This window comes from Vigna unguiculata, chromosome 2, assembly GCF_037176805.1.
Source record: "Vigna unguiculata cultivar grain cowpea cultivar isolate G323 ecotype 2 chromosome 2, ASM3717680v1, whole genome shotgun sequence".
NCBI classification, from domain to species: domain Eukaryota; kingdom Viridiplantae; phylum Streptophyta; class Magnoliopsida; order Fabales; family Fabaceae; genus Vigna; species Vigna unguiculata.
The window spans coordinates 36084630-36104829 of NC_140793.1; the positions used below are offsets into that span (position 1 = coordinate 36084630).

The 20200-nt window shown below is 37.8% G+C and overlaps 4 protein-coding genes across 5 annotated transcripts; 2 read left to right on the plus strand and 2 right to left on the minus strand.

The window, feature by feature from the left end:
- The first annotated feature begins 459 nt into the window (after window positions 1–459).
- On the plus strand, window positions 460–9419 carry LOC114173803 (uncharacterized). Of its 2 annotated transcripts, none has more exons than XM_028058415.2 (8): window positions 460–815; window positions 1206–1516; window positions 1680–1760; window positions 4126–4311; window positions 4405–4506; window positions 4606–4680; window positions 5498–5614; window positions 7969–9419. In XM_028058415.2, the coding sequence occupies exons 1-8, from the start codon at window positions 614–616 to the stop codon at window positions 9241–9243; spliced, it is 2349 nt and encodes a 782-aa protein (XP_027914216.1). In that variant the 5' UTR covers window positions 460–613; the 3' UTR covers window positions 9244–9419. The 2 variants fall into 2 exon arrangements, with proteins under 2 accessions (XP_027914216.1, XP_027914217.1); XM_028058416.2 differs by having other exon boundaries at window positions 4606–4677.
- Window positions 9420–10287: 868 nt separating this feature from the next.
- LOC114173992 (LYR family of Fe/S cluster biogenesis protein) lies at window positions 10288–11217 on the minus strand. Its single transcript, XM_028058710.1, has 2 exons — window positions 11038–11217; window positions 10288–10831 (listed from the first exon to the last, which is right to left on the minus strand). Exon 2 carries the CDS (start codon window positions 10782–10784, stop codon window positions 10473–10475), a length of 312 nt encoding a protein of 103 aa, XP_027914511.1. The 5' UTR covers window positions 10785–10831; window positions 11038–11217; the 3' UTR covers window positions 10288–10472.
- Window positions 11218–11800: 583 nt separating this feature from the next.
- On the minus strand, window positions 11801–17138 carry EMB1270 (Pentatricopeptide repeat (PPR) superfamily protein). The gene is made up of 4 exons (XM_028058388.2): window positions 13357–17138; window positions 13086–13286; window positions 12889–12979; window positions 11801–12658 (listed from the first exon to the last, which is right to left on the minus strand). The coding sequence occupies exons 1-4, from the start codon at window positions 16929–16931 to the stop codon at window positions 12071–12073; spliced, it is 4455 nt and encodes a 1484-aa protein (XP_027914189.1). The 5' UTR covers window positions 16932–17138; the 3' UTR covers window positions 11801–12070.
- Window positions 17139–17325: 187 nt separating this feature from the next.
- On the plus strand, window positions 17326–20196 carry LOC114173219 (Tetratricopeptide repeat (TPR)-like superfamily protein). The gene has a single exon (XM_028057484.2). The coding sequence runs from the start codon at window positions 17470–17472 to the stop codon at window positions 19771–19773; it is 2304 nt and encodes a 767-aa protein (XP_027913285.1). The 5' UTR covers window positions 17326–17469; the 3' UTR covers window positions 19774–20196.
- The last annotated feature ends 4 nt before the right edge of the window (window positions 20197–20200 follow it).

Consider the following 20200-nt stretch of genomic DNA (forward strand, 5'->3'; position numbering starts at 1 on the left):
GAACTTTGCAGATAAGTCTCTGATAAATTTAAAAATTTGCAAGTAGGTCCCTCATAACTTTTGAAACTTTGCAAATAGTCCTTCATAACTTTAAAAACTTTGCAGATAAATCTCTGATAAATTGAAACATTTTGCAGGTAAATCCTTGATAAATTTAAAAACTTTGCAGGTAGGTCCCTGATAAATTTAAAAAATTTGCGAATAGATCCCACGACACTCTTAAAATCTCCTATTTTGGTAATAGAAAAACAGATGCTTGTTGTGATTGTTTGAATATTTTGCACTTTGTGCTAATGGTATTATAAATAGATTCTCAAAAGGATAATATTGGTACTGTGAAGGGCATGGGGTGCAGGAAGAATTTGCCTTCAGGAAGAAAGAGCCCATTAACAGTAGTAAAAGCCCAACGGCCCGCGAGAAACAGGTAGGTACCAGTTGTACTAAAAGCCTAGGGTGTGACTGGCATGGGTGCGTAGGTCGTAACCCTAAAATCAGAACCAGCGAGTGGCAGTGACACAATAAATATCCATTCCTCTCGAACCACCTCATTTCCCTCCACCCCTCTCTCTCTTTCACCACACACTCCCGCTCGCACGTTTATCTTTCACAGCTCATGGCGGAGGAAGAAGTTGCGGCACCTGCTGGCAGCCCCGTTCCCTCCGATCACAAGCGCAAACTCGAAGATCTGCAGCCCGAAACCACCGAATCTAATGCCATCTCCAACTCCAACCTCGACGGCGAAACGGCCGATGCGGCGGTTCCCGGAGAGACCGAGAACAAGCGTCCTCGCCTCGACGACCAGCGGGATGTCCCCGGTACTGTAATCGTCAATTTGTTTTCCAATTCAATTATTCGTGTCTTGCAATGGCGGTAATGATTTTTTCTGTTCGTTAGAATATTGTTAGTGAAATAATCCTCGAGAATGATATATATTAGGTCTGAAAGAGAGAAAGAGGAGAAATGATTTATATTAAATGCTAGCGCCACAGCAGTTAAATTGCATTATCGGCTTAATTTACTGGGTATCATGGAATTACGTGGGTTACACTCTCTTTAATGAATCTTGCTCGCATTTTATGACTCTGAATACATTCCAGCGTGTAATAGGGTGTGGTTTAGAAAGAGTGTGGTTCTATCACTCCCCATGGTACTTTTCTTGTGAGGACCTTTTTGTGTAAATCTTACTCCGGTTTTGGTGTCAACAGCTGATACAAACGGGCATCAAGATGAGCAAGATGCTGATCAAGGGAATGAAACCGAGGAAAGATCGGCTTTGGAGGATGTTACTCCCGAGCCTGATCAATCTACTGCCAAAGATCCGTCTGAGGCAACTGTTGTTCAACAAACATCCGGTGAGAATAGCGAGCAAGCTGATGCCAGAGAATCTCCTGTCGAGAACGCTGGACATGAAAGTGCCGAGGAGCCTTCTAAAGAAACTCAACAAGAGTCTAAGGACGCAACTGAGCAAGATACTTCTGGAGACAACCAACCCAGTGTGGAGGTTCCGTATGATAAGGTGTATATTATGTAGCTTAGATTTTTATGTTATATTAAGTGCGCTTGTGAAAATATTTTATTTTGGATTCCTGTATATTTGAACACCGTAGTTGTTCTTACCTATTTGTATTTTGCTTTAAAATATTATTTATATTCTATGAATTTACTGTACTTGATTTCAGCAAGACGCTTCTTCTGAACACAAGCAATCCGCGTCCGAGGCTGAGGTAACAACACGGAGAATTGAGGTTCCTAACAACAAGGTATTTCGATTCTCTTGGATGCATGTTATGGGGCTCTATTATATTACATGTTTGTGTCGGTGTTAGATTTTGTGGGTACTGATCATTTACTTTGAAGCACACAATGCAATTGAGAAATTTTCTCTCTGTCATGGTTTGTAGTTTTGCTTCTTTTTGGTATTCTGCAATTAACAGTTCTGTTGCACATGTGTTTGCATCTTGTATGGGCTCTAATGTATTGTTAGAATTGGGACTCAGTTTGAAAATATTAGTCAAAATATGCATCTGTGTTTGAGCACTAACAGTTGATTTTTGTTGTAGTTGAAGTAGTCATGTTTGTGTTTGTCTGACTGTATTTTTACTCATGAATTGCCAGTGACAATCGACATGATTGGTTTGGGACTAAAGAGGAAACGGGGGAATCATAGGGTGGATCTAGTTGAGCTAGTTTATCGGTTTAGTTAGGTTTAATCCATATTATATTATGAAAAACTCACTTGCGTAGTTTATTTATATGACTTAATTAACATTTTAATGGTCACAATAGAGGATGTTTTGATTTTAGTTCCTATTTAGTTTTTTGTTTAGTTTTCCTCTCTTTTTTTTTTGCTTTTAGTTCCTGCCTTTAGCGTTATTTGTAAATTTAGTGATGACATCACATGGAATGTCAACAAAATAGCCAACTGAGCAATGGTGACATCATCAAAAAGAGTCTTGTTAACATAAATCAAGGACTAAAATGTGGTACATTTATAGGGACTAAAATAAAACAAGTACATTATTTGATATTTTTTAAGGAACTAAAATTAAATAATAAAATATTTCCGGGGACTTAGAGGAGAAATATCGTATTTGTAAGGACTAAAAACCAAAGCTAATGTTTTTACACGGGAGTTAAATATTAAGTGACATATTTTACTAATTCTTTCGTCATATTCAACAACCATAATGGTTATTATCATTTGAAATTCACAGTAATAAACTAAATATAATAATTCCTCCACTTAACAAAAATATAAATTTTTTTTATTGCGTTGCTGCAACTTCCTTGTTTTTTATTTTGGGGTTACGACCTATGCATCCATGCCTGTCACACCCTTTACGTCCTTCTACAAGTACCTTCCTCTGTATCACGGGTGCGGGCTTCTCCTATTGTCAATGTGGTTTTGATACTGCAACTAGTCATTATACATTAGTCATCGGGAACCAGTCATTATCGAAATCTCACAGTAGTAGTCAAAATATACTTTTTTCTCTGCTTAAAATATATCATTTTTCTATTTTAATCCCCACACATAAGATACATTTTTTAATAGGGAATTTATAATTGATTTAAGAAGCTTCACCTGCTTTTGCTTGGTTTGCTTGTATTATTGCTGCTTAGGCTGTACCCTGTCTTCATTGCCACTGATCATTAAATTGTAACCTTACTACACACCTTTTCATTTAAATGGAGTGAAGAATGATGCAGTAGTTGTCCATTTCCTCCTCGGACTACCATGTTCCTTCTTTGAAACAATGAAAAGTAAAGAACGATCCTTTGTTCAACTTGTTTTGGTTCTGGGGTTTCTCTGTTATGGTTCTTGGTTCTATATCATATTTATTGACTGGTCAGAGTCTATTACCAAATAATAATCACTCTTGATTGGTTTAGTACAAGTTGTTATCATTTGTTATTTTCATTCCTGAAGATCAGAAACCCTAAACATATTAGCTTGAGAAAAACGGTCATGGAGATCCTATCATACCTCTGAAGCTTGATCAATCCGGAGAATGGATTGCATAACAGAATCATCAATGGGTCTATGAATCATCACTCCCATGCCTATCTGTTGCTGACGGAGGAAGAGTGCTGCCATCTACAAGCTTCAACTTATTCTTGGAGGGGAGGGCGAGCGGTGAGACTACTGCTTGTGAGGGATTGGTGAGGTAATCACCATAAGTGGAGCTCTGATTAGCCATCTACAAGAAGAGAGCAACAAATATTCGTATCAGTGTTTTGACCACCGTAGTCCCCAAAGGAGCTTTGATACCATCTCAGAATGAATATCTCATTGACCTCATCATTCTCCCGTCAATACAGTAAAGGCTCTAGCCATTTATACAAGGATGAAGGAATTATATGTACATAACAAACTTGACACGTGTAATGCTATGTATAAAACTGTACAGGAGTGAAATATAGAAACTTGTACTGAACCAATCAAGAGTTATTATTTTTAAATTTGTTCTATTTTGCTATGCTTTCTTTAATCCTTTTAGGTACCAACAATGAAGTTAGTTGCACGCGCATTTGTTACATTCTCACTTGAAGCTGTCTTATTTTCTAATTAATTGAACATCTGTCTTGGATTTGTTTTCTAATGATTTACTTTTTTATGCACAGGTTGGTGTACTTATTGGGAAGGCTGGGGATACTATACGATACCTACAATATAATTCAGGTGCCAAGATTCAGATCACTAGGGATGCTGATGCTGATCCCCACTGTGCAACAAGGTCTGTGGAATTGATAGGAAGTTTGGAAAGTATTGATAAGGCAGAAAAACTAATGAATGCCGTGATTGCAGAGGTTTGATATCATATCCGTTTTTCATCTTGCTCTTGTTTGTCTACTTTTTTCTTGTCTTTATTCTTATGCTTGTTTCATTTTCATATTTGGCAGGCTGATGCTGGGGGATCTCCTTCACTTGTAGCACGCGGCCTCTCCCCTGCTCAAGCTACTGTTGGATCTGAACAAATTCAGATACAAGTTCCAAATGAAAAGGTGATAGACTAATAATCTATAAATTTGTTTTATTTGAAAAAATCATTATTCGTTCTTTTTATTATTGTATCTTAAGAGTGTTGTGTTTCTTTTATACAGGTTGGATTAATCATTGGGAGAGGTGGAGAAACAATTAAAAGCCTGCAGACCAAATCTGGGGCACGGATCCAGGTAGTTGTTATCGTTAACCTTGAACCTTTTTGTATTAAATCTGTGTAGTCAATATTGTATCCAAATTTGTAAAGGATTAAACTGCTAATAATGAGCTCTATATCAAAGCTTAAAAATTTAACTGTAATACTTTGATTCTGAATGCACGGTAAAGAATAATATAATGGAGTGCATCCTGATTTGTCATGTTTCTTGAAATCATTCTGATTTTTGAAATACATCTCATTGTAAATTAATGAATAGATCTATGAAATGTGAATTTGTTGCATATTTTATGTAAACTAACCAGTGGTGACCAACTCATTGTCAAACCAATGTGTCTTAGTTATCTCTTATGAGTTAAATTCAGTTATTCAATGCTAGTTTATTTCTTAGTTATATGAAAGTTTTGTACTTGAGTGCAGTTTTAGTTTTTTCCTGCCGAGATCGTTATGGTCCTTGCCTGAACATTGATCATCATTATGAAGGGATGTGTGTCCTAAAGCTAAATGTCATCTAAATGCATACTGCTGAATCTGATAAGAAGGATGTTTCTTGTATATTGAGTTTATTTTAGGCTTGGAGACTTAAACATATTTCATGATGTTTGTTGTTACTTGTGTGTTTAGCTGAACACTCACATTTGAGTGTTAATTATAGTTGTCTTTGATCTTGAAATAATATTTTCATATCTTTTAGTCTTCATGTATATGTATACTGAATTATTTAACTTGAAATTGAAATCTTTGGTATATTTAACTCACAATTTTATAATCTCTTCATTCTCCTTTTTCGATTTTACCTTGTGAATTTTGATTAAATTCTTTTTTTCACGTTTTAGTTGATTCCTCAACATCTTCCAGAAGGGGATGATTCTAAAGAAAGAACTGTTCAAGTTACTGGTGATAAGAGGCAAATTGAAATTGCACAAGAATTGATAAAAGAAGTTATGAATCAGGTGTGTGTGACTATACATGGCTTATGTTGCGGAAGTTTACAATTTTAATATTCGGATATTATTGGTGCCTGTTTATCTTAGTATAGTCTTTACATTAATGATCATTATTCTGCATTGGTGTTGATTTATTGACAAATTTTATGTATAGTGATTTTATGTTAATATCCATGTGTTGAATTTGGCTGAACAAATTGCAGTAATTTTTAATGATTGTGGGTGGTATGGTTATTGTGTAATCTGTGTCCATAACCATGTTTGTTATTGGGGTAATGCCACCAAATATTGCTTGTTAATTTTGGATGCACTGATGTTGAATTTCCCATTGTAATCACGAGTTTTATTTATTACTTCATTAAAAATTTTATGCAAAAATGAAACAAAAAAAATACCAAAAGTTATTAGTTGTATATAGCTATCATTGTAAATCGGAATCTAGACATTTTCCATGTAGTGTGCATGTATAGAATACAGATCTAGACAATCCTCATATATCTGTGCTTGTTTTATTTGGGTTTGATTGCTACCCTACAATTGTATTGTGAAAGCAATAGAAATCTTGATTGTGTTCAAGGAAGTATCCCATGTATTCAATGCCTGTATGAACCATTTATGGAAGTATTGTATCTATTGCTGCCATAGAAGTGAGATTGATAACCTGAAACCGTGTTCATGAGTTTGGGAAATGAACAATTATCCATGCCAAGGTCAATTAAATCTTCTTAGAAGATCGTATATGTAAACCAAGATGTCAGTTGCAATGATTTATTTTTCTTGAAGGTGCCAATTTCGAATTGGTTGGCTTTAAAAATGCAGATTTGGCTATTGTCTTTTCCCTGGGGTCAGCATTGCTTTCTTGATGTAGCGTAGACAACATATTCACTTTCATCCACTGAAGAGAGGTGGCTGGCATTAAAACCTCAGATTGCAGGATGTTTAATGGTTGGTAAGATTGCTTCAAGACTTAAAAATCATGATTCAGTAAGAATATGTTGTGCTGGCCTTGGTGCTCAAATAGAGCTGCTGTGTGATTTGCATGAGACCTTTTGGAAGGAAAGTCATACCTGGTGAAGTAATGGAGTCTGATGATTTTAACTATGTTAGGGTTGTGTTTTCTTTATCTAGTTCAATACTCAAATATTTAATAAGTAATTCATATCATATGGTGTGTATTGAGGTTGGGGATGTTAAAATTAACGTAAATCATATGACCAGGTGTCAATCCCAGTATAACGTGTTCATTATCATGCTGTCTATCATATATTGAACCTAATGATAGTTGTGGTTTAAAGTACTAGCATAGCATGCTGTTAGATGAGTGTTCAATTGGTGTTGTGAATACACAAGGGCAAGGACACCTACTTGATCATGTTTGTTGATGAAAACATGGATTTGAATATTGAAAACTTAAGTCTGCTTTTGTGAATATTCATAACATAGTGGAAGTCTTTTGTGTTCGGTCCTCAGCATACAAACATGCATTCTCATTGCCTTTTGCCTGTAAAATGTTAACCTTTCATCACCGATTAGTGGTTATGAGCAACATTGACATATTCAATATATTTATTGTTCCCTTTAATATCAACCTAGTATTTATTGCTTTTAGTTTTCACTGTAATCTTTTGAGCATTTTTTAGAACACATTTATACGTTTGTTTAAAGATGTTAAACTTCAATGTGCCATCACTTGTAAGATTATCCACTCGTTGAATTGATAGATTGAATTTAGCTCATAGAGCATTATGAGTTTTGCTTTGTCATTGTCCGGCTCCTTCCTTTTCCTGAGGTGAGATCTTTTATCCCCGTGATAACATCAAGCATTTGGTTTGATTTTATTTATGTAGTGTATTATACTGGATTACCTACTGTAGTCAAGCATCTGATGATTGACATACTACGTATATACATTATTTTTACATCTGCTGCATACTAATGTTACAACCCATCCAGATTTGGTCATACTATAAATTCTATTAACATAGTCTGCGTGCCTTTTTTTGAGCGCATGATGATATGACATGCTATGGATATTACATTATATTTATAACCTGCTACATACTATTCTGTTGGCTCCCATGCAGTTTCAGTATATCCTTATCAAATTCTGATGACTTAGTCTGCGTGCCATTTATATAATTATGCGATGATATAGATGTAACTCCAACTTTCCGACGAAAACTTTTTTTGGGTGGCACATCCATTAACATTGAATTTGACTACTACTACTCATGAATTTTAAATGTCTTATCAAAATATGGGTGTTGAAAGCTGCTTTTGGTCTAGCTCTGCGTACGATATTGTTCTGATTAAGAGAATTTTCTTGTTTACTTACTTCATCTTGTGTTTTGGTTGAATAGCCCATCAGGCCATCATCTGGTGGCTTTGGTCAGCAGGCCTATCGCCCACCACGTGGATCTGGTGGCCCACCCCAATGGGGTCAGAGGGGTTCTCATTTCGGCCACCCCTCAGCATATGATTACCAGCATCGTGGGCCATATCCTTCTCATAATCAACCGTATGCCCCTCCATATGGAAATTACCCTCAACATATGGCTCCAAGAAGCAGCTATGGTTCTGGTTGGGAACAAAGGCCTCACCACAGCTTTCAAGCTCCACCCCCACACAATGGTGGTTATGATTATTATGGAGGACAAGGGGGTCATTTATCAGATGCTCCACCATCCACACAGCTTCCTAGTTCAGCCCCACCACATGGTACTGGTCCTTCCCCTCTACCATCTATGGGTCCAGCCCCGACTCAGGTGAATTACAACTATGGACAGTCACAAGGTCAGGATTATGGTCATCAAGCAGCTTATTCTCAGGCAGGACTTCCTCAACAAGGTTATGGACAGGGATACGAGGATTCCAAGTATGAAAATCGTGCTCCTACTCAACATCCGTATGCAGGACATGTAAATTCTCAAACGACATACCCTCAGACTGGTGCTCAGCCTAATTACCCTGCACCTCAGCAATACGGCAAGCCTCCACTGTATGGCATGCCATCACAGGGACAGCCACAACAATCATATGGTCATCCTAGAGCTACTCAACCAGGAGAAATGCCGTATCAGGGTTCTGCTCCTGCCCAGTCATATGGGACCAATGTGCCTACCCAACAACCATACCCATATGCTGTATCTGGGCCATCACAAACAGCATATCCTGGTTATGGGTCTGCACCAGCTGCAGATGGCTACAGTCATCCGCAACCTGCATCGGGTGCACCTTATACCCAGCCACAACCCAGTTATGGTCAGCCAGCTGCCCAACCTGCTGCCAGTTATGCACAGGTCGGGCCCACTGGTTATGCATCATACCCATCTTCACAGCCAGGTTACCCTGAGCAGCAGGCTCCCAACAATGCAGTTTATGGCTACCAAGCACCCCAAGATCCTGCTTATAGCAGTGCTGCCGCACCAGCATATAGTACAGCCCAACCAAGTGGGCAACCAGCTTATGTTCAACCCACTCAAGCTCAAACTGGTTATGAACAATCCAACACACAATCCGCAGCTTATGGGGCTGTACCGGCCACTGCTCCGGCTGCGTATGGCAAGACATTGTCACCACAGCCTGCTGCTTACCCCCAATATGACTCCACCCAGGTTTATGGTGCTCCTCGATGATGTTTTCTATGTTAACAACCAAATTCTAGTATTAGCATGTTCTAATTTTATGGCTCCTATTGGTGTATCCTGCTCTGGAATTGCCTGTAATATGTACTGTTTTACATTATGAACGTGGAACATGAAAATATAATTTTAATAGGCCCCTGTGCTCTCATGTTACAAATTCTTAAAAATCTAAGTTGCCTACGGCTGTTGTTTCTTCTTCGAAGGATTTATAAGGAAGTTAGTCGAGATTGTTGCATCTCTCCTATTTCTGTTCTGCTGAATACATTTAACGCCACTCAGACTCTTTAGTACTTCAGTGCTTCCCGCCGAATATTCCCCGGTTAGTTTCATGAATCCTGTGTAAACATGGTTTTCAATTTCATAAATTAGCGTGCGTTATTTGTTAAATTAAGCATAATTTTTTGTTAAAAGGGGTTGAAGAATTCATTAACTTGCACCATCTATTTTACCCTTAGTAACATGCTACCCTTAATAACATCATAACATGTTAGACGAGATGTGGATCGCGTTAAATGTCCAAAGTAGGTTAAGTTCGGGACTAGACATTTATTTGTAGAATTGATTTTAAATTTACCTTCTTTAACAAAGTTGATTCAAAATAAAATGTGGGTGTAGTGTCACGTGATTTTCCGTTTAGAAAATAGATGTTAGAAAATTAATTTGGATACATAGTGATGTTTTAAAACTAGTAATCAAAGTTGAATTTTGGACGAGAAATTAACACGTACTTTCTTGTTAATCTTTTTTTTAGTTTTTTTTTTTTTTATATATATATTTTGATTGAGTTGATAGTACGCGTAGTGGATACACAAGAAAAAGTGATTTCTATTCTTGACGGACCATGAACAGAACAAAAATTAAATCATGAAACTTACAAAAGTAGCTTCAATGAAGCTTAAGTCTAAAACATGAAATCATGCTTTCAACACAATTTAATTGTTTTCTATAGAAATAGTTCACTAAAATGTATAGAATAAAAATACCTTCAACAGTGCATTTTCTAACGCATTATTAAAATAAAGATGCTTTGCATGATTTGATTGAAATTTTGAATTTATTGAATGTTCATGATTTGAACAGTTTGGCAGGCTTAACCAGCAAGCATTTGTTAATGAATCATAGTCATAGACGAGAAACATGACCCAAACATAAATGAATTCGTTGGGTTTCTTGTAGGCAATTATAGAACCCTAAATCTAATGGTAAAAATACAAACATTTTCAACCCTTAATACTTGAATGGGCATTGGAATCAGTTTTGGAGAAATGAAGTTGCAATGAAGATAAGCCAGTGATACCAGGGTTCCTTAGTTGTTCAAGCTGTTTGTTGCCACGACGAAGCAAGTACTCAATGTAGAGAAAATTTTTCCGATCTACACTCTTTGCATTACGCCGAAACTCTTGCGATACAATTGACTCTATTTTGCGTCGCTCTTCCTCCGATTTGGAACGTGCTGCACGCAGAAACCCTCTGAAAAGACTGAGTACTTGTTTCTGCATCCCAGAAAACCTTTTCACGTTGGAGCTTCCCATCGCATCTTGTTTTCTCCAAATCTATACAAGTTTTCGGGGCACAGATTCTGCACATAAAGAACAACGATGCTGGTGAGTTCGTTCGTTCACACTTTATTGCATCAGATTGGAACGTTGTGAAAACAATAAGCAATATAAAAATCTCAATCCTTTGGAATATCAGAATCAGCCACCTAAAAACCCTACTAAGGATTCAAATCCATGTTAGGCATTTTATCAAATAGTTCGTAAGCAAATATCCGAAACGAATTACCTCAAACTCGAACAGGACAAAACAATTATCCGAAACAAATTTGTTCAGATCGAAATTTAAGCGGTGCAATCAAACCCATCTGTTGTCGATGTTCTGTCTTGGAAAGAGGAAGTTTGCTAAGGTAGGTCTGAGCTAACTATTATTCCAAGTTCAGAATCCATTTGGATTATTAGGGTCCAACTGAAACTATAAAAGCCTACTACTACACACACGTTTCTCTAACACATTATTTTCAATACACACTTTATTTTTTGTTAATAAAATTTATTAAAAACTATGAAGATTTAAAAACTTATTAAACAAGAAATAAATTTTACCAAGATTTCTAATTCCAATAAATTTCAGCTATAAATCAACCTAAACCAACAATTTATCATTTTTCTCATTTTGATTTGTTTATATTTATTTCTCAACCAATGTCAAGCACAACTGACCGAATTTTGAATTTAGTTCTTATATATATATATATATATATATATATATATATATATATATTTATTTTTTTTTTAATTTTTGTGAATTTAGAATTCTTATAAAAAATATATTTCCGTTTTATTCATTGTAAAATATTTTTTATTTTCAGTTTTCTAAAATTTGAATTCATTTATTTAGAGATGTCATGTCTTTACATTTATCCATTCTATAAATAATCCCCATAAAATAAAGTAAAATTCATTTTCGTTTAAGAAATTAAAAATATATTTAAGTCTATTAATATTATTATTTATTAGGATATTAAGTTGAGAATGATAAGAATTGAGCCTAGAACAAAAAGAAAGATAGACTTGGTAGTAAAATTAGAAGGAAAAATGATAGAGTTCATGGATTCAACTCTTCCCATTAACACTTAAGCTTATTTGGTGAAGGAGTGAATTCTTCTGACATATGAGCTTTGAATGAACATTTGGGTAATGGAATGGAAATAACATTTAACTTTTTTTTTTTCTTTTTTTGTCAACATTTCATGTTTGTATAAGGTAGAGCGCTATCTGTACAACGTAAGCTTGCAAAATGCAGAGTTTGTGGCATTACATTATGACAGTCGTTCGGTACCAAGTGGTTTGAAAGTCCTCTGTTTCCCAATTGCATTTGGAATCGATGCTTCCCGAAAATATTTCCTTCTTTTAATGCTTCTGATCTTCATGATCCTCTTCAGCCTTCTGGGGTCAACAATTTTCTTCATTTTTTCCATTTTCTCTTTCCTCCCTTCAGTATAAGCTTCAATGGTCTTACTTCTCTGATCATCAGGTAACAAAGCCAATTTGGAAAATTTCTTGGGACTCACTATTTCCAGTTTCTCAGTAATCTCCTTGAATGCTGGAACAAGGCCACGTCTTATCAAGCATCCTTCAATAAGCCGCGTTGAATTTGAGTTTGGGAGATTTGGGGCATCTTTTAACTCCAGATCCAAGCAAAATGGTGATTCTTTTAACCACATTCTGAGGGAGTGAGCCTTTGCTACAAGAACACCTTGTCGTGTTTTGCAAGGAAGAAAAGGCGACCCCATTTCCCAAAGGTATGCCTTCATTGTGCTGTCAAGGGATACCATGTTATACTCTGCTGTTCCTGTTATCAGTACAACTGATTTTGGTGACTCTGGATAGCCCTGCAAAGAGGCATCCTGCATTCAAACCAACATTCCAATGTTAAGGTCAAACATAGAAGCTAGAATACTTGAACAGTCAACATTGTATTTGTCAGGAGAAAAGTTGAACCGACAACCTCTTCCACCGTTCTATCCAAACCAAACCAACCTTAAATCTCTACTTTACCCCACTAAGTCAACCTTATAATTTGGTAAAATATAACGTAAGCAATTTTGAAAGCACTTGAAAGGGAAAGAGAAGTCACCTGCATGTGGTCAAGCCATAACGTAAGACCAACAAGAGCTGAACCAGCAGATAGTTTTCTAAAATCAGCTCCCCAGTCCTTATCAGCAACTCTGCAATTGATTGATATAAGCAATAAGGAACTTTAATTGTGACAAGAGATACACAATGTGTACTGCAGCTAAGAATTATGCAGAAGTACCTATAATGAATACCTACCTAAAAATATCATGGCGGTAGATGCTTCTCTTGATGGCCAATTGGAAAATCCATGATGCAGTGGCTCGTAGTTCAAATGCCCACAAGAGATCCAACAATGCATTGACAATGTTAAAGGCTGCATTATCTTCCACAGGTTCTAGTCTCTCCAGACACTGGTCAACTTCTGAAACTAGTGACTCAGATTTTTCTTTAAGAAGCCTGTAGAACAATTAGTATATATTATTAACTGGACAAATATGAAAGAGTAAATTCTTTAACTAATCAGTACCTGATTGGTAGATCAAATCCAGAACCTTGGAGTGCATTTAAAAGAATGATGGCTTCATCTGCTCGCTCAGACAAGCTTGCAGCTCTGATAAAGCAAGTCCATATTCGATGGTCCGGTTCTATGCCTGCTTCTTTCATCTCTGTGAGTTTTTCAATGCCAGCACTAAAATTCCCTTTTTTGAGATATGCATCAATAACAGAACTATAAGGTAGAGTATCCAGAACCACTCCAGTTGTTTTCAGGTTTTTAAGGACATTCTCAGCTTCCTCAGGGTGCCCAGATTCACCGTAAGAAACCATAAGCAAATGCATAGTGGAAGTCGTGGGCTCTATCCCTGATTCTTTCATCATGGCCAGTAGATTTTCAGCTTTCAGATGATCACCAGAAGTTCTATACATTTTCATCATTAAATGATAAAAAGCACGGTCCAGTTTATAACCATCTGATCTAAGCTCTTCAAAAAGTTCCTCTGCCTGTTCATACATGCGTTGCTTACCGAATGCAGTGATCAAGCTTCTGTATGTGTCCAGCTTAGGTTCCAGACCAAGGCTTCTCATCTTATTCATCAATGAGAAACCTTCTTCTGGTCTACAGTCTCTGCAGTACATTATAATTAATGTATTATAAGTTTCTTCATCTGGTTTGAGATCAGCATCTTTAATCTTCTGGTAAATCACACCCATGCTCTTAAAATCATTAATACTTAAATACAATTTCAGAATGGAATTGCAAATCTGAAGATCAGGCTTAAAACCTGCCTCTTCCATTTCACATAACATGGTTTCTACATCCCGTACTCTTTTGCATTTGCACAGCAATCTAAGCATTATTCTATAGAGATGCATGGTAGGAAAATAACCAGCAGCTTTCATCCCATTGTATATTTTCTGTACCTCAAATACGCTTCCTGCCTGAGCAAATGCTTCAAGTGTCAAAAGAATAGAACTTTTACTAATCTTTAATCCCATGTCTTGCAGTTCCTGGATTACCACATAAAGCTCATTCAGCCTCCCATCAACAATCAAAGCCTGTAATAAACCATTTACAGAATCTACAGTCGGAGAAGGGCCATCTCTCATCATTGTGTTAAAAATAGCTCTAGCTCTTTCGTAACAACCACTGAATGCATAAGCATGTATTAGAGCATTCCACACTTTCCTATCCACTTTTGAACATCTTTGCTTGAGACCCCCTACCAAGCTTTCTGCTTTTTGCCATATCTTTAACTTCCCATACGTTTCAACGATATCAATGTAAACAGACACATTATTATCAAGTATAATACCGTTTTTCTCTGCATGATACAACAACTGGTGGGCTGTCTCAGGTAAACCCATTCTACAGTAGACAGACACCATAGCTTGATACAGACATTCAGATGGCTCAACACCATTGAATCTCATGTCAGAGAAAATCTGAGAAGCTACGTCAAAGAGTTCATTCTGTATAGATTCCTGAATAAGAGATTCATACACGGTACAACTTCTAAATGAACCAAGTCCTCCTTTACTTCTGTATTCCTCCAAGGCTGCATCGAACTTTTTAGCCTTGCAAAGTATAATGATGAGTGCTTCTGTGATCATTTGAATATCATCTGGAGCACGTTCTCTCAAGAATTCAAGAAGTTCACATGCTTCTGAATATCTAGCAGATGAGCTATACGAACTCATGATAGACAAAAATATTTCATGATCCAATTCAAAGCCATTGCTGATGGCAACTCTCAACATTTTAGCAGCATGATCATAACACCCCCCTTTAACGAGTACAGATGAAATAATTTGTGGATTCATGCCTCTCAGTTTTTCCATATCTTCAATAATTCTGTCAATAACATCCCACATGTTTTCCTTCACAAGTGCATTCACCATGACCTCATAGAGACCATTATCTGGTGCAAAACCTTCGCGAATCATTTCATGATACATCCCCATAGCCTTTTTCATCTCATTGAATCTCAGAAAGAAATCCAACATGACTGAATAAGCTAGATTATCAGGTTTGATCCCTGACCTACGCATGCAATTGAATGTCTCTTCAGCCTCTTCTCGCCTACCAGCCTTGGTATAAGCACAAATCAAAGCACTATACGTGTGCAAAGTAGGTTTAACTCCCGCATCCAGCATTTCAGACATCACATTTGCAGCTTCCTCGACCTTACTCGCTTTCCCAAGTGAATCTATCAAAACAGTATAAGTAACCGCATCAGGATTCCTACCAAAAGACTTCATGTCTCTATAAAGCTGCAGTGCTTGATCATGCCGGCCTTGCTTCCCATACATGTGTATGATAGTATTGTATGTCATCTCGTCCTTGCCAAATCCCTTGTTCACCATCTCTTCACAAATTTCCCTCACCTTTTCTATATTCCCTTCTCTGGAAAAAGCATACAACAAGGAATTATAAGTCACAGCATCTGGGAGAAATCCTTTAGACTCTAACTCTTTGAACAGTTCCTCAGCTTTCCTGGGACGCCCGCATCTACCACACACCGAAATCATAGCATTGTAAGTCCACAGGTCAGGTTGACACCGGTGAGACTCCATGTCGCTGAAAACCGCCATGGCTTCCTCCAAATTAGATTCCCTTGAACAAGCACTTATGAGGGTATTGTATGTTATTATATCAGGCCTAATTCCTGACCTTCTCACTTCATTCAAAAGCTGAAGAGCCAAATTAGGCTCCATTGCACCACTCTTCATCCTTGCATTGATCAGAGTATTGAAACTCACAAGATCAGGCACACATCCTCTCTCACGCATTAAATCAAGCAGCTCCTTTACCTTTTCGAAGCGACCACTGCGCGCATACACACCCATCATAGAATTGTACACTTGAACCGTGTCCCCTACACTTGACTCGGCCCTCGTGAAGATTTCAACAGCAAGTGCTTCTTGATTGGCCTTTCCCAACACACCCAAAATGGTTGCAACCATTCTCGCATTGGGAGCATACCAGTGCCGCAAATTCAAGCACTCGTAGAGTTCAAGCGCGCGTTGCCAGTTCTGCTGACCCACCCACTTCACCACAAAGCAGAAATCGGTTGGTGTCATCTGAACTCTGCGTTCTTCCAACACACCGGCCACAAACTCCTCCGACTTCAACGCCAGAATCGTGTCTGTCAAGTACTTCACTCTCTCCCTCCAATTTTTGTCCCTTTTCAGCGCCAACTTGTTCATCTTTTTCACCCTCGTCCTGCTGCGTCTCCCCAAGGCTTCTTGGGCCTCGTCGTCGTTCACAACAATGCGACCCGGTTTTGGGGGTTCCTCTGGGGTGTCGAAAGGTTGAGTTCTGGCGGGGAAAATATCGTCTGGGGGCAATTGGGTGTGCGTGGAAGAGTAGGTTTCGGAAAGTTTGAGGTGGGGCCATCTGATTGAAGGAGAAGCTCTGGCGTAGACGAACTTGACGGCCTTAACGGCGTTGGGTTCTGAAGAGGAATCGGTTTCAGTGTCACGGGAAGCAGTAGAAGGTGAAGAAGAGGAAGGAAGTGCAGCAGGTTTGGGCGGAGGGTTCGAATGTGGTCGTGGAATTGAGGGAAAACTTAGAACTTGAGAACCTGAGACTGAGACAGACATGTTTGTCTCACTGTGTCTGTTGCAAGAGCAACTTACTCAGGTCATGTATGACACACTGTACATTCATTCGGGTTTCGTAAAATGCAACATTTATGGTTTGAGTTGTTATGAGAAATGCGAAAGATTGGAGAATAGCAGAAAATGTGTTGAAGAACTGAATCACAGTTTTAGAACCACTTCTTCACTGTTTGTTATCCAGGAAAAAAGATATTTTGATATTTGTGAAGTTAATGGCTGAGTTTAATAAAAAAGGTTAGTCTTTTACTTCATGACAAACTGAAATTTAAATCTCCTTTAGAAAAGGTTTTTCACATGTTTAGTATTTGGCATTTAAAAATATGTATAGATTACAACAATTAATCAAATAAAAAATCTAAATATTATGAAAAAATGTTCATTAGTTATTTGCTAATTGAATTTCGGAACTATTATCATTTACAATAGATTGAAGATGAGTTCTAACCCAAAAAAATGAAATTGATAGGAATTCACCAAAAAGATTATTAGAAAAACAACTAACAATGCAACACTAAGCACGATGGTCTTTGTTGGTGCCAGCAACCTCTCTGCATTGATGTTATGCTCCAGAAAGGTCGTGCGTTATTTGTTTTTCAAACGTTGTCTGTTGCGGAATCTTTGTACTTCAAATGCAGAACCAGAAATCTTACCCAGTAAAATTGATGCAAAGATACGTGCTCTTACCACACAAGGCAACATTGAAGAAGCTCTTTCACTTCTTTACACACACAGTTCTCTGTCCCTTCAAACCTATGCCTCTCTGTTACATGCTTGTGCTCAGAAGAAGTGCCTCCAACATGGCATGGCTCTGCACCATTACATGCTGCAGAAATACCCCACAATTCAAAATGACCTTTTTCTCACCAATCACATCCTAAACATGTACTGCAAGTGTGGCCACTTATCCTATGCCCGCTACGTGTTTGACCAAATGTCTCGCAGAAACATTGTTTCCTGGACTGTTCTCATTTCCGGGTATGCCCAATCTGGCCTAATCAGAGAGTGTTTCTCTCTCTTCTCTGGTTTGCTGGCTCACTTTCGCCCCAACGAATTTGCTTTTGCAAGTTTGCTTAGCGCCTGTGAGGAGCGTAACATTGAATATGGCACACAGGTACATGCAGTTGCTTTGAAAATTTCTTTGGATGCCAATGTATATGTTGCAAATGCTCTTATTGCAATGTATAGCAAGCACTCTGGCTCCACCGCAGGTTATGATGGGAGAGCGGATGATGCGTGGACCATGTTCAAGTCAATGGAATTCCGAAATCTTATATCTTGGAATTCAATGATTGCAGGTTTTCAACTTCGTGGACTTGGGGACAAAGCCATTCGCCTGTTTACACACATGTACTGCAATGGAATTGGGTTTGATCGTGCCACGCTGCTCAGTGTCTTTTCTTCACTGAATCAATGTGGTGCTTTTGACAACATTAACGTGAATCTCAGGAAATGTTTTCAATTGCACTGTCTGGCTGTTAAAAGCGGTCTCATTACAGAAATTGAAGTGATAACTGCATTGATAAAATCCTATGCAAATCTTGGAGGTCCCATTTCTGACTGTTATAGGATCTTCAATGATACAAGTACCCAACTGGATATTGTGTCATGGACTGCACTTATTTCTGTGTTTGCAGAACGTGATCCTGAGCAGGCTTTCCTTCTTTTTTGTCAGCTTCATCGTAAAAATTATTTTCCAGACTGGTATACATTCTCCATTGCCTTAAAAGCTTGTGCATATTTTGTTACAGAACAACATGCCATGTCCGTTCACTCACAAATAATTAAAAAAGGGTTTCAGGAAGATACTGTCCTTTGTAATGCCTTGATACATGCTTATGCGAGGTGTGGCTCGTTAGCTTTGTCTGAACAAGTATTTGATGAAATGGGCTACCGTGATTTGGTTTCTTGGAATTCAATGCTCAAGTCTTATGCCATACATGGGAAAGCTAAAGATGCATTGGAGCTCTTCCAGCAAATGGATGTCTGTCCTGATTCAGCTACCTTCGTTGCCCTTCTCTCAGCTTGTAGTCACGTTGGACTGGTTGATGAAGGAGTGACATTGTTTAACTCTATGTCTGTTGATCACTGTGTTGCTCCTCAACTAGATCACTATTCCTGCATGGTTGACCTTTATGGAAGAGCTGGAAAGATAATTGAGGCTGAGGAGTTGATACGTAAAATGCCAATGAAACCTGATTCTGTGATTTGGAGTTCATTACTTGGATCTTGCCGGAAGCATGGTGAGACTCTCTTAGCCAAATTAGCAGCTGAGAAATTTCAAGAGTTGGAACCAAACAATTCAATGGGGTATGTGCAAATGTCAAACGTATATTCCTCTGCCGGTAGTTTTACAGAAGCTTGTTTGATTAGGAAGGAAATGAGTAACTATAAAGTAAGAAAAGAACCAGGATTAAGTTGGGTTGAGATTGGGAAGCAGGTTCATGAATTTGGCTCTGGTGCTCAATACCATCCGCATAAAGGGGCCATATTAAGCCAGCTTGAGATATTGATTGGAAAAATGAAAGAGATGGGTTATGTGCCGGAGCTTAGCTTAGCCTTATATGACACCGAAGTTGAGCACAAAGAAAACCAGTTGCTTCATCACAGTGAGAAGATGGCATTGGTATTTGCCATAATGAATGAAGGAAGTTTGCCTTGTGGTGGGAATGTCATTAAGATAATGAAGAATATTCGTATTTGTGTTGACTGCCACAACTTCATGAAATTAGCATCACATCTATTTCAGAAGGAGATTGTTGTTAGAGATTCAAACCGATTTCACCACTTCAAATATGCAACATGTTCTTGCAATGACTATTGGTAAAATACGGCCTGCATTTTCCCAATGACTGATATAACTATTTGTAGCTCAATACCTGCATTTTTCAGCTAGATCCAACTGTGTCTGAATGGTGGAAACTTTGGGTCTAGTTTCTTTAGTTGAGGAAGCAATCAATGCAATTGTATGGAGAACATCGAAAAACAGTTCTTCATTCCTCATATTTATCAGAACGGAGTAATTACATAAGGTGATTATTCTGAGTTTTTAATCGAATAATGTCATAAATATCTTAATAGAGTGATGTTTTGTTGTGTATTTATTAGAACATTATTGATCTCAGCAGCATATGGGCAAAACGTGCCTATTTGCTGCTTTCTGATTTTCAATTGTAGATATTGTAATAATAAATATAAAACAAATGTAAATTGTTTAAATTGCTAACACGCAGACTTTTTACGTGTTGTACATT